Source organism: Plectropomus leopardus, chromosome 2 (assembly GCF_008729295.1).
Source record: "Plectropomus leopardus isolate mb chromosome 2, YSFRI_Pleo_2.0, whole genome shotgun sequence".
NCBI classification, from domain to species: domain Eukaryota; kingdom Metazoa; phylum Chordata; class Actinopteri; order Perciformes; family Serranidae; genus Plectropomus; species Plectropomus leopardus.
In genome coordinates, this window is record NC_056464.1 from 11,059,226 (window position 1) to 11,072,875 (window position 13,650).

The 13,650-nt window shown below is 41.9% G+C and overlaps 1 protein-coding gene across 1 annotated transcript in view; it reads right to left on the reverse strand.

The window, feature by feature from the left end:
- srgap2 (SLIT-ROBO Rho GTPase activating protein 2) overlaps positions 1–13,650 on the reverse strand; it is a 67,565-nt gene that overhangs the window by 16,086 nt on the left and 37,829 nt on the right. Inside the window, exons 2-4 of the mRNA XM_042500896.1 lie at positions 12,963–13,155; positions 6,886–7,048; positions 928–990 (exon numbers count right to left, since the gene is read on the reverse strand). Of these exons, the coding sequence (XP_042356830.1) occupies positions 928–990; positions 6,886–7,048; positions 12,963–13,155 (419 nt within the window). The remainder of the gene's footprint in view (positions 1–927; positions 991–6,885; positions 7,049–12,962; positions 13,156–13,650) is intronic.

Sequence of the window (13,650 nt, forward strand, 5' to 3'; positions counted from 1 at the left end):
TGGGTGGGCTAATCACCAAAGTCAAAGCTTCATCCTCTGGAAACAACAAATGCATCAATGTGTAGAATCCCATGTTGATCTTTCCAAGAATGATTTTTTGAGATATTTCAGTTTGGACCAAAGACGTGGACAGACTGAACAGCAGCTTTTCCTGGAGCAAAGCTGCTGGTGTGGCTAGAAATCCTTAATCTTTAGCTGATTGTAGCCAAACTGCCTGATTAATCTTCAAGTCATGTTTTTGTGTTGTCCATAAGCTTTGTGTTTATGTGCTTATGTTACAGCTATATAATTGTATTTGGGCTGCAATAGATTAATCGTTAACTTGTCAACTGTTAAATAAATCAACTAATTTAATGATCCAATTCCCAATTGAGTATTTTTGTTAGAGAAAAGGTCAAAGTTCTCTGATTCAAGTTCCTAAATGTGAATATTTTCTTTATTTTACTGATAATTTTTTTCTGGTTTCTTTGTTCCTCTTTGGCAGTAAACTGAATATCTTTGGACTGTGGACAAAACAAAACATTTAAGGATGTGATCTTGGACTTTGGGAAAAACTAATCCACTTTTTTTTTTTTTTTTTCTTTTTTACATTTTTCTGAAATTTTTTAGACCAAACAACTAATAGATTAATTAAGAAAATAAGCGATAAATTGACAATGAAAACAGTTATTAGTTGCAGCCATAATTTGTATAAGAATGTTAATTTGCAGGCACTCCTTTAAGTAATATACTTTGTACATCTGATTTAGAAATGTGCTGTTAAAGAGCGTTAAAAAGCACTTTTTAAAAGACATTTTAGCATCCAATAGCAACTGTGAGGAAAAGACCGCTATCCCCACTTACCTTTGGCGCATTGAGATGCAAGAGCTCACAGCACATAATTACAGATCCACATATTGCGATTGCAATGTGAGTGGGTTCTCTTACCGTGTACAGCTCATTAAGAACTTTCATCAGGTCCTCTTGCAGCTGTATGCCGATCTCTTTGCTCTGAGGAGACAGAGAGAAACAGACAGATTAATGGAAGTCAGCATCATTACTAGCAGCTTCTACTGACTGTCCATCTACCTGCTCACAGCTCTGCCATCTAATGACACCCACACACCCTCAGTCATGTGGTCAACCATCTGCCCCCTCATCAGTCAGGACTAGATTATCTGGCTAAATGGAAGTGGAGGAGTTGCTGGTCCAGATAAATGAGCAAGGTGGTAATGGACTTGATGGATTGTTCACTTTAAGGGGGAATCACAGATACTGATCTTAATGTGTTGACTGAGAGGAAAAAAGAGCAAGACAGAAAGAGCGAGAGGACAACAGAGCCAGAGACTGAGGGCGAGATGACGAAGTTGAAAAAGATAAAAACGAGACAAAAGAGGGAGGACAGGGAGTAAAACAGGCACTACCATTCTCCAGACGTAACTGCCCGGGAGCCACCAGTGACTGATGACTTCACAGCAACCCACAGATCAGAAGACGCAACACACACACACACACACGCGCGCGCACACACACACACACACACACACACACACACACACACACAGTGTATATACACAAACACATGACAGCATTCACAGCTTCTCTTATACATTAAAAAGGATGCCATTCAGACTGGGTTTTACTAATGACGCAAGGGGACACATGAACTAGCTACAAGGAAACCACATGTGCGCACACAGATTCACACAAACAGAGTTGACTTGAAAGCAGACAGGTATGAGAAAGCAGGGGAAAAGCGTGGGGCAAAATAAAGGAAAAGATAGAGAAAACAACAAAGACAATCCAAAAAAAATGGCTTAGGAATGCAGAGTGAAAGTAAGAACAGATTTCTCCAGAGCATGTTGAGCATCTGTCTTCTCCTGGGAGAGGGCACAGATGGGGGATGGGCCGCAGTGGGAGTTCAGAGGTGAACTGGGGGGAAAAAGTGAAAGGTGGTGAGGTGGAAGTTGTCTTGTGAAAAAAAAGGTGGAGAAATGGGAGGAAAAAGAAGATGTATGTGAACTGACGAGAGAAGAGGGTGGGTTTGGGGAAAAAAAGGAAGCAGAAATCATAATCATTATTCTATTTTGGAGAGTTACAGAGAGCAGGAAGTGAGAAAGGGAAGAAACTTAAGGTAGCACAGCAGATGAAAGAGGTAACTGGTTAACTGAGGTTGTCCTGCCCTCGCTCTTTAAAAGGGACAGTTTCCCCCCCTAAATCAAAAATATATATTTTTCCTCTTATGTGTAGTGCTATTTATCATTAGAAATTGTTTTGGCATGAAAAAAACATTAGAGAAACTCAACAGCAATGTCTCTTTTCTAAAATCAAGACCTGTTAACTCAAGATAATTCACAGACCTTGTTATGAGCAGTTTCATGTAGGAACTACTTTATTTCTACTCACAGACGAGAGGCTCGTGCTCGTGACAGTGTGAGATGTAAACATAAACGGCGTCCTCCTTAGCTGTGCTGTAACATTAGCTAGCTCAGTGGTGCTACGAGAGCTAGCAGTAGATCACACTTCCTCCTGCGGGTTTGGTAGAAAGACAATAGTTCCTATATGAAACTGCTCACAACAAGGTCTGTGGATTATCTCGAGTAGTCAGACCATGATTTATGGGAAAAGACAATACTGTTGAGTTTTTTTAAATCTATTTTTTTTTTTTTATAGCTTTAAGCACCACAAGCCCAGTGCCATCTAGAGAGCGTAAACATCTCTAGGGCTAACATCTCTAACACTCACACCAAAAAAGTCTACAAAGTACAAGGGAAATATATATATTTTTTTATTTTGGGGTGAACTGTCCCTTTAATGAGATGCAGGAAGCTCGTGTTATGTGACAACCAGATAAACTACAGCCAATCAAAAAGCACTCATCCCTGGCTGAACCCTCCTATTTATCATCAGTGGATCTTGACCTCTGGGCTCCTCGTCTTGCCCTTGGTCGTCTGTCTGGCTCGGCAAGAACCACAACAGAAACTACTTCCTAGCACGCGTCATTAGCCCCCGATGTCCGCGGTCCAGGTTGAGACTGTGTACTCATTAATATAGTTAGACTCATTAGTGCTCGCTCTCTTTCAGTGACAAGATCTCACAAACACTCTCGCTGCGCTTGACAGTGTCACTCTGCACTGTTTAAAACGTGACGACTTCTATAATACGGGTCGTGAATGTTCGTCTCTTTGACTTGTGTATGTGTGTGTGTGTGTGTGTGTGTGTGCTGTGTGTGTCATGGCCCCGGGCAATGCTGGTATTCATGCCACTGACTGGAAATGTTATAAATGAACTAATTATCATCGTAATTAGCCTTGGGAGCTTTCTCTGTATGTATCTGCGCAGCCTGTTTGTGACCCCAACATGATGGAAGAAACTCTCGTGCCAAAGAACAAGCAGTGCTATAAAAATATAAATCAGCGTCCATGACTCAACACATAGTGAGGAAAAAGGAGAGGAAGTGTGTTTTTTTTTTTTTGTACTGGTGTATCAGAGGAGGGTGGAGGTCTGTGTGTGTGTGTTCTCATCGCCTGCGATCAGACTGTAAATGTAATTGTAAAATAGTTCAAAGACAACCTATCGGGTTGGAAATCAGCAGCCTCTGCCATGACATTCCAGGCACAGACTGTTTCACTTTGCCTTCCACACACACACAACTTATCTCTCTGTACTTGTGAGGTGCTTTCCACTGATTACATTCCTCACAACCTATCCTTAGCCCAGCTTGCTAAACTTACTTTTAAACTTAATACTTCATATTTTAACCTAAACCCAGTTTAGGTTGCATATTTGACGCAATATGCACTCATCCTTTCATCGCCCTGAAAGTAATGTAGGGATGTCAATAGTTAACCACTGAGAATATTCTTGACCATTTACATGAGTCGGCCTACTCTTCAGCTGACAGCACGGTTAACCACCTGGATCAAGTGGGAGCTAGCTAGCAGCACCACTCACTCAGCGACTACCATTTGTTACGCCATCCCGTCCCAACAGAAACATTGCTCCCACCCTCCAGTCTCCCCCTAAGATGTATAATAACTTGATACTGGACCCTAAAGATGGCACCTATTCAGTCCAATGGAACTGCTTACCTAGTGCATATGCCAAAAAAAAAGTTTCTGGTTTCTGGATTTACTTTTGCAGTATGCGGAAGCTCCCACTCAACTCATGGACTTTATATTATGATGACGCCGCAAATTATTAAATCACTTTTCTCTGCTAGAGGAAAGTTTCACAAATATCAAATAACCTCTAGGAATCAAATATTTAAAACAGAAGGAGTCATAATTGGCCTTTTGACCTGTCAACAGTTTTACAGATGTTTTTTGGGAACTTCTTCCCTGCAATACTGCAAGTGATCACCGGGAAAAATTGGAAGTAAGGCAGAGCTACATTTCCAGGGGCCTGATCTCCCTCGTGAGTAAGATGCTCAATTTTGAGCCCCTTTAGCATTATTCATATTGTTAACACTGTTAGCTCTGTTAGCAGTGTCAGCCCAGCTAATGGTGCTAACATGGTTTAAGTTAGCTGGCCGATAGAAAATAAAATAAAAGGCAAGACATTTAAAACAGGATTCCAGAAAAGTCATGGAATTTCAGAAACACAATTTTCCAGACCTGGAAAAGTCATGGAATGAGTAAGAACCCTGTAAGCTTTGGAAAAGTCATGGAATTTTGCTGAGTGTAATGGCATTGTTACAGTAATTTTCCGTCAATATTGCACACGTAACTCAACATAATGGCATATTTGATTTCAGTAGCTGTTGATGTCATGTTGCTGCGTCTGACACCATCGCACACGTTTATTCATTTTCCAGCTTGAAAGAACAAAACAGATTGTGGGTCCTTGAAAAGTCATGGAAAAGTTTTGAAATTGTGTCCATGAAAATGTGTGGGAACCCTGATTAAAACATCACTACCTTTAAATGGATAGTGCTTTGAAATGCAATGCTAAAGCTCACTGAATCAACAAAGCAGTGGTGAAAAATGATAGGCTTCTGGTATTTCATGTAATTTTGCAATTTTTTGTTTTAAAATTACCCAGTAGCTACCAGTTAAAGGGTGTTGCGTTATCAAAAACATCCCTAGATCCATGTAAATCAAAACACGGAAAATAAAGGGTTGCACCAAAAAAGATATCTTTACATATTAAGGAAACCCCGCCGTTAGAACGACAGTAGTTTAGAGATGAAAAGAACAAACACACAAACATTGAATTCCTGCCTGCATCCCTCTTGTGTATTTGTCCAGCCTGAAGATGAACGAGCCTCAGTATTTTCTCTGCAAGGTCACAGTAAGCTCTGATCTCCAGAGAAATCTCTTCATCCACTCTCTCTTTTCTCTCTCTTGTCCTCATGTTGCCCCCTCTCTATAAATATATTTCAATTCCCCCCGTCCTCCCTTTTTTTCTGTTCTTCCTTCATATCTCTCCTCTTTCTCACCGTCACTCTTCCTCGTCTCTGTTCTCTCTCTGACACAGCAAGGCAGACATCAGAGGAGACAAGAAAGAGGCTACTGTACGAAACACAGACAACATAAACTCTCCTGCCTGATGTTCAGCTGACTTGCCGTCAGTCAATAAATCAGACAAGACATGAGACAGATGCTGGAGAGACGGACGGACGGGGCAAAAACATGACACGGATTCAGCATATCAGACTTGACTCCTGCTGTGTCTGTGTCTGCATCTTTTACCTCAGTGATGGCTCTAGCACATCTGGTGCCCTAGGCAAGCCCCTCCCCCCACCCCAAAGAAAATGCAAATAAAAAAACCTAGCTAACAACAAAAAACAAGATAAGAATATGTGCTAATTTGCTTTGAGCAGTAGTAACATGTTGTGCACGTGTTATAATCAATCAATAAATACTTAATAAATCATCTTAAAAAAGAAGAATTACAAGCTACCTTGATGCAATTATGAGGAAGTGGCTCCAGCCAGATGCCCCATCAGTTGAGAACTGGTCTGCTATAATTTATGAAGTTTTTGTAATGGAAAGAATTACTTTTTCAATATGAATACATTTGGAAGAAGTGGAAAATGTATATTTTCCCGTAACACCCTTCTTTTGTTTGAATATTATTTAACCCTCTATTATTATTTCTATTCATTTATCTCAAATTCTTAACACCCCATGTTCTACTTTTTTCTTTCTTAGTTTGTTATTATGTTGCTTTAAAAGTTTTTAAAAATGGAAAAATGGTTTACGCTGTAAAATTACAGAATTGAAGAAGACTGTAAAATGGCAAATTCACTTTCTAATTGAACTAGCTATGTGCTGATTAGCTGATTCTGAAATTCTGAGCTGATACGGATACCAGTGTTTAAAATAACAATTTGGCCAATAGCCGAAATTTCTACATTGTTGTTTATGTTATTTTGGTTTTTTTTATTTCTTCTTCTTCTTCTTTATTCTGCCACTGAAATAAAGAAATCTACACTATGAAAAATAACAACTATTTTAAAGTGATTATACCCTCCATTACACATCATTACAACTGAATGAGCACAAATTAGATGATACACATTTATGAAATAACATTTAAAATTCATTCTTTCACTTGGATTTTTTTTTCCAAAATGGGCAAAAGCATTTTTACTATAAATAACATATTACAAATGTCACTCTATTATCTTTTATACATTGCTCTGAAAACATCAAAAAATGTTTCCTTCAGTTTAATTTTTTCACCAAAAGCTACATTTAACAAGATCACATTGAACACATCATGAAAATGTTGTTATTTACCTTCACCTAAAGCTCATTTTTACTGATTACAGCTTGAATGCATTAGAGTGTAACTCAATGCAATCTCCTCCTTTCCCGCCGACTCTGTGCACCCCCTTCATAATGGCACCGCTCTAAGCCGCACCTATATCACCCATAGCAAGCGCAGCCACTGCGTTACCTTCTTGAAGAGGCGTCCTGAGTCCTCGCTGATCTGCGCGAAGCGGGGGATGATATTGTTGAGGTAGAGGTCGGACAGTGTGGCGTGGTCACGGCTCTCCCTCTTCACCTGAAGCAGCAGCAGGTTCCAGCAGTTCACCGGGGATAAAATGCTGTGCTCCTTCCTGCATAAAGAAACAGACGGTTTTAAAATATATTCAAGGACCTCCAAGCATCTTTTTAGATAAATGGCGAGCATTAAGTCTCTTTCATCTTTTAATTTCCCCTTTCATCCTGCTGATAGATGCACACACACACACACTCATACACACACACACACATATATATACACACACAGGCCTATCTCATATGAAATGTAGAGACAAGCATACTGTAAAAAAACACACAGTTTTCACCAAGATGAGACCAGGCACTGGAATAAAAAATAAGGGTGGGAGAGAAAGCGCAGACAGATTTATGCACGCACGCACACGCACACACACACACACACACACACACACACACACACACAGACACAGACACACACACACACACACACACACACACACACAGACACACACACACACACACACACACACACACAGGGATGATGAGCCAGCCCAAACAGGGGATTCAGCCAGGGTACAAAACCCAGCAGGGAGAGGTAAGACTCCCCCACAAGCACAGCTGTCGCAGAAAGAGAGAAGAAGAGAGCGGCACGAAAAAGACAGAGAAAGACAGATTTAAGGACTGTAATGGTTTCATGAGCAGTTAACGGCTCAATACTGTTTCATTGTCTTTGCTTCAAGTGCCCATAAAGCCATTACACAAATGCAATACTGTCAATGCCCTGCTTACACCACAACACAACCCTTTTCAGAGTGTCTGCACACAATATGTGTGTTTGTGTGTGTGTGTGTGTGTGTGTGTGTATGTGTGTGTGTGTGTGTGCGTGTACAGCATGTGTTATGGATGATCCATGGATGATCTTGTGGGTAAAATGGATTATGAGTGAGTGTAAGTGGATGAAAGAAGGTCTTTGTGTCGTTAAGAACAGCTTTAACTGGATAGAGACAGCAAAGAGCTGCAAGGCATTTACATCACACACACACACACTCGCAGACACACACACACACAGATGGGGTCAGGAAAAGTAGAGCAGTGACCCAAGCATCCACAAGGTCAGACAGACAGAGAAAGTCTTTGACCGAGGGGTACAGAGTAGGGGGGGGCTGGTGTCCGTGGGGAAGTGTGTGTGTGTGTGTGTGTGTGTGTGTGTGTGTGGGAAAGTAGGGGCTGATGAGATGAGTCATAGACAGTGATGTGATATGCTGGTACTGGCTGTCACTGTTCAGATGACTAACAGTATAATAATAACAATAATTATTTCAAGACAAAGAGAAAAAAGAGAATCCACCAACGCACACGTATATTTGGGAATCCAAACACTGAAACTCTCCATGTGTCATATGCTAAACTTGTCATGTGGACACACGTGGATACAGTTTGTATCACCTTCTGCTTCGATTTCTCTCTGCTGTCTGTGTCTTTTCCTGAGTGTCTGTCTTCACCGGTTGCACAACTTTTTTTCTCCACCAAAAACAGATCCACAGTTCCTCTATTTACTCAACCGCCCCGGCCTCTCAGCCTCCATGTGACATGTCAGCTTCAGCCCACCAGTGATCGCTATGGTAATGGCACAGCAGCACTGGGTGAAATATCACCTTCCTCTCTGTGACCCTCAGCTATCACAGGGTAAACAGTGAAATGTCACTGGCCCTCTGAAGGTCACATGGTGCACGCTGGGAACAGAGTCAGTCCTCGGGTCAGGTGCTGCTACTGACTCACGTTGGAGGGAAAATGCTAAATGTTCATTTACATTCAGGATCGAAAGGCAGAGCATTAAACAAGGCGTTGCTACTGGTTGTTTTTTACGACTGACACAAATTGAACAGTTAAATGGGCAGAGTGAGTGAAAGATTAGGTCCAACTGCTCTAGCAAGGCGACAGGCTGCAGAAAGACTTGCTGTTTGACCAAGACTTTTAGAATTTGATTGACGTGAGGATGCACGAAGGAACAAGTCTGACTGCACAAAATACAGGCACATCTACCATTTTGTGCATACATGTTTGTTTTTTGTCACGGTCTGTGACATGTTGAACAATGTTACAAAGAATGTCTTCCCTCCTAAAAACACATAAACACTCCTGGACACAGAAAAATTTCACTGCTGCGCCAAGATGCACTTTGCCGCTGCTTGGTATGTTTTTGGCATTTTACGGTCACATATCATGTGTTCATAGCATACTTTGATATCACGATGACAATAAAAAAAACTATACATTGTGCAACCTTAATTCTTGGCACTGTATTTTAATAACAAAAGAAACCAGAGTATGTGGAAGAAACCTTTCACTTGGTTTAGGGTGCCATGAACGACGGTTTGTAGATCAAGATGGGGTATTTCCTGAGACTTTTTTCAGTAAAAGGAGAAAAAAGTTTGTGGTTGGTAAACCTAGCATGATTTAATTCTGGGGTATTATAACTACGACTGGGGGCATCCAGAAGGTTGTATTCTTGCACTCTGCTGAAGGAAATGCTGTGTTATATTTGCACTGAACTTCTTTACACAACACATGCACAACAGCAATTTCCAGTTCACGTGTGATCATACGACCATGTGATCTTTAGAGTCAGAACCCGAAACCCACATTGAAATAATATGTTGCTGTAGCCGTGGGTTGTGTATGTGGCTGCAGCTTATTAACAGTGAAGCTGGCCTAATATTTAGCATAAGGATAGGCTTTGAATCAGTGTGCAACTTGTGAGGGCTTCTCCATGTGACCAATCAGCCTGTCAGCCTCAGGGCGCGCACACACACACACACACACACACACACACGCAGACACACACAAAGATACACACACAATACGGTTAAACTGTGTAACCCCCCACCAATGCTGTATGCAGTCTGCCAAATAGCAGGAATACCAGGGGTCTCCACGGGATCAACACACACACAACCCTCACACCCCACATTGCTTGGAGCACCATCAACGCCCGGCTGTATGGAGTAACAGCCACAGCCACAGCCACAGGCACACACACGCACGCACACACACACACACACACACACACACACACACACACCTACATTCACACACACACAAAAATACACACACGCATAACCGGAAAATAGCTGAAATTCCAGTGTGGCACCCGGACTGAGCAGCAGCAGATGCAGGGAGACTGTTAAATACACAGATGTTGGAAGAAGTGGAAAGCGAAAAGAGAGTGGAAGAGGAGCAGAAAGACACACGAAAAGTCAAGACTTAACACTTGTCAGTCAGTGAATTGTATTTTTTTATTGTCTTTTGACATCTTGATGGATCCTGACGTGCACAGGCGTGCTGAAGCTGCGGCTGACCTGCTCAACTACATATTTTATTCTCTGTCCTTTGCCCTCCCTTCTCCTCTGCTCTTCCTCCCTCCCCCCACATGCAACACAGGGAAACACACACTCTGCAACTGTCTCAGTATTGATCTGAGCTGGAGGTGTGTGTGTGTGTGTGTGTGTGTGTGTTGTAAATGAGTGTGTGTGAGTTGGGGGTATGTCCTCTTGGTTGGAATTGGGTTTCGTTTAGAGGACCTATCGATCCATTTTAGTCTGTGCCTGTATGTGTATGTGTGTGTGTGTGTGTGTGTGTGTGTGTGTGTGTGTATGTGTGTGGTGTGTGTGTGTGTGTGTGTGTGTGTGTGTGTGTGTGTGTGTGTGTGTGTGTGTGTGTGTGTGTATGTGTGTGGTGTGTGTGTGTGTGTGTGTGTGTGTGGGGTGTGTGTGTGTGTGTGTGTGTGTGTGTGTGTGTGTGTGTAAGAGAGAGCATGGATAGGGGCTTGCCCCCAGCGGAGAAATAAATGTTTCTGGAAAAGTGCATGATGCAAAAAAAAGAGAAGAAGAAGAGTGCAAGGAAAAAAGAGGAAGGTGGCTGCACAGGAGGTCATGGTTAACAGGATGACAAGCAGAAAAAGCAGCAAAGGGCTTCTAAAAATACCTCTCATACTGCTCAAGTCAAGTCCAATGATACATATCAAAGCACTAACGGAAGAAAAATTGTGTCTCCTTGGTGTCCTTAGTAGTTGTTATTTACCTGAGTGGCAAACACAAAAAAATAACAGCCTGAATTACATTTATTTATTGCTACTTAGATATGAGTTAAAAGCCTAACTTTATGTGATACATTCTGCTTTTGACTAATAAAATACGAAAAAAAAGGAACTTACTGATTTATCACTGTCAATACAAGCTCCATTTATTTTCACAGTAACTGAATTTGTTGTGATCATTTAAACACATTTCAACTTCTTATCTGTTGACTCATCTCTGAAAATGGGTTTAAGGGTTAGGCCCACAAAAAGTAGTGGCTCGAAAAAGAAAACCAGGGTACAGGAAGAACAAAAAAAATGAAAGGAGCAGAAAGGCATGTGAGCAGAGAAGTGTGATGAAGCAGCAGGTGTGGCAAGCACAGCTGAATGTGGCAAAGGTGAGGAGCTACGCAGGCTGGCAAATTAAAGATGCTGCAGTGGGCTCAGATGTAAAGCTAGAGTAAAAACACTGGTATCAGATGAAACTAGACGTCCTAAGGCATCAGTCAGTACCAACCATGTCATGATATCTTTGAGGGATGGGACTATGCTTGAAGGTGAGGCCAATTTTTGTAGAGAACAGGGGAAAAAAGGGCATTGCCATTGTTCAAAACAGTGTATTTAAATATTTCTGTAAACAGAGGTCAAACAGTCTTGGAATTGCATGAATTTGGTACAACTGAAAAAAACCCCCAAGACTTTTGTTGATTCAGTGACGCCAATTGTATTCATTTGTGATGACGCAAGTGCCCACAGTAGCCAAACCATGGTACTGGGACTATTTGTTGATATTAGAGTTAAAGCAGGTGGTGTTTGTGCAGGGATGGGTGTGGATAAGGAGCCTCATTTGTCCTTAATTGCTAATGGCTGGCCTACTGGCTACTTCTATTTATCTGTGGTACCGAATTTCTGTATAGTTTATGATTAGCAAGCAGTTCAGTGAATCCCTCCCCACAGGGAAACAGACCAGCCCCTCCCAGCAAAAAACACCAGATAAAGAACATATCACGCTGCTAAAGCTGATGAGCTCCAGTCTGCTTTTGTATGCATCTTATGTAAAAATGAGAAAGTGAGTGTAAATGAGAGAGAGAGAGAGAAAGAGATTGACCTTTGGTGGGAGAGAATCCCTGTTTGGGCAAGGTTACACACACAGCAAGACACTGAAAAATAGTCAGAGCACAAAATCACCACCTGGCCATTTCTGGCAGTTACACATACACACGCATGCATGCATGTACACATACACATAGACAGGCAGACACACACACACACACACACACTCACAGGACCTTGCATATAACAGAAGGGAGCATCCTAATGAAATGTACAAAGTATGAATCAGTTGGTGTTTCCTTTGATCAAACTGGGGAGCAATAAGTGATGCAAGTCAGTATTTTCCACACTGGTGCACATCAATATGGCCTTCCTCTCCATTCCTATTGGTCAGCTTTCTGTTTCATTTTTTGCCCGTCTCTACTTCTCTTTTCTCAGAAAGGAAGCCTCTAATCTTGAAAGTGGTCTGCACTCTTTTAAGTGCTACATAAAGAGTTTTTTTTAGTCTTTTTAGCGTACCTGTGATCTTAAACTAGGGATGCACGGAATTTGGCAATATTTAACAAATCTTTTAGCAGATACTGATTGATCCACTTTTTCCACACCTAATTTCAGTGATTATCTTGTCTCTTCTGTAGTGGAATTGACATATTATGCAAACCCGTATCGTGATGGCCTACCTGCAGATGGAGACATGAAATACAATGTTGTTCGGTGTATTTAATATTCATTCATTGTGCAAAATAAGAAAAAGCACGTTGGCTGATTCCAATAGTTAATTTTAGAGTTGATACTGGCCGATGACGTGCTGACATTATCGTGCATCCCTAATTCATACACATATCGTCATAATAACCTGCTGCCCAGTGTGGTGGTGCTATATGTGTGAGAGTGTCCCATACTTGAGTAGATGGTCCTTGGTGCTGCGGGTCTTGGTGAGGAACCTCTCGGCCAGCTTCTCCAGGTTGCGGCTGTAGTCCACCTCGATCTCCGCCTTCTTTCTAAAGAAGTCCTGCAGGTCCTGCAGCAGCTGCACCCTTAGCTCATACTGCTGGTCCAGACACTTGAGCTGCTCCACCAGCTGGGCACGGATCTCTGCCGGGGTGAAAAAAAGACAGATGGGTTTAATGTCTCTGTTAACTTCATTATGCCAGTCACCATCCAGGTGTAATCAAAACACTGAACCCACAAAGGACAGCCTACAGAGAATGTTTGCTCTAAAATCAGAGGCCCCTTTTCTCTAAATAATGTGAACTATATGTAATTATCCATACAGCTGGAGGGAGTAAGCTGCATACATTACTGTTGACACTGCAGTGCTATCATTATGATAATTGCCACAACAATGTGCAAGATGTTTAAGTCTTCACAGCTGATGTGGATGGAGCCCGGATCTAGTGAAACACCTGGCGGGGCCCTGACACATCAGCCTGGAGTCTTGGCTGAAATCCATTCCCCTCCCACCAGTCCGTAAAGCACAGACTGCTGTGCATGTGTGCACTTCATCACAGTCACACGCATTTGTGTGTGCTAGGATCAGCTATCCTCTTCCACGCACAGAGATCTCCAGAGGCAGTCATTTATCCCGGC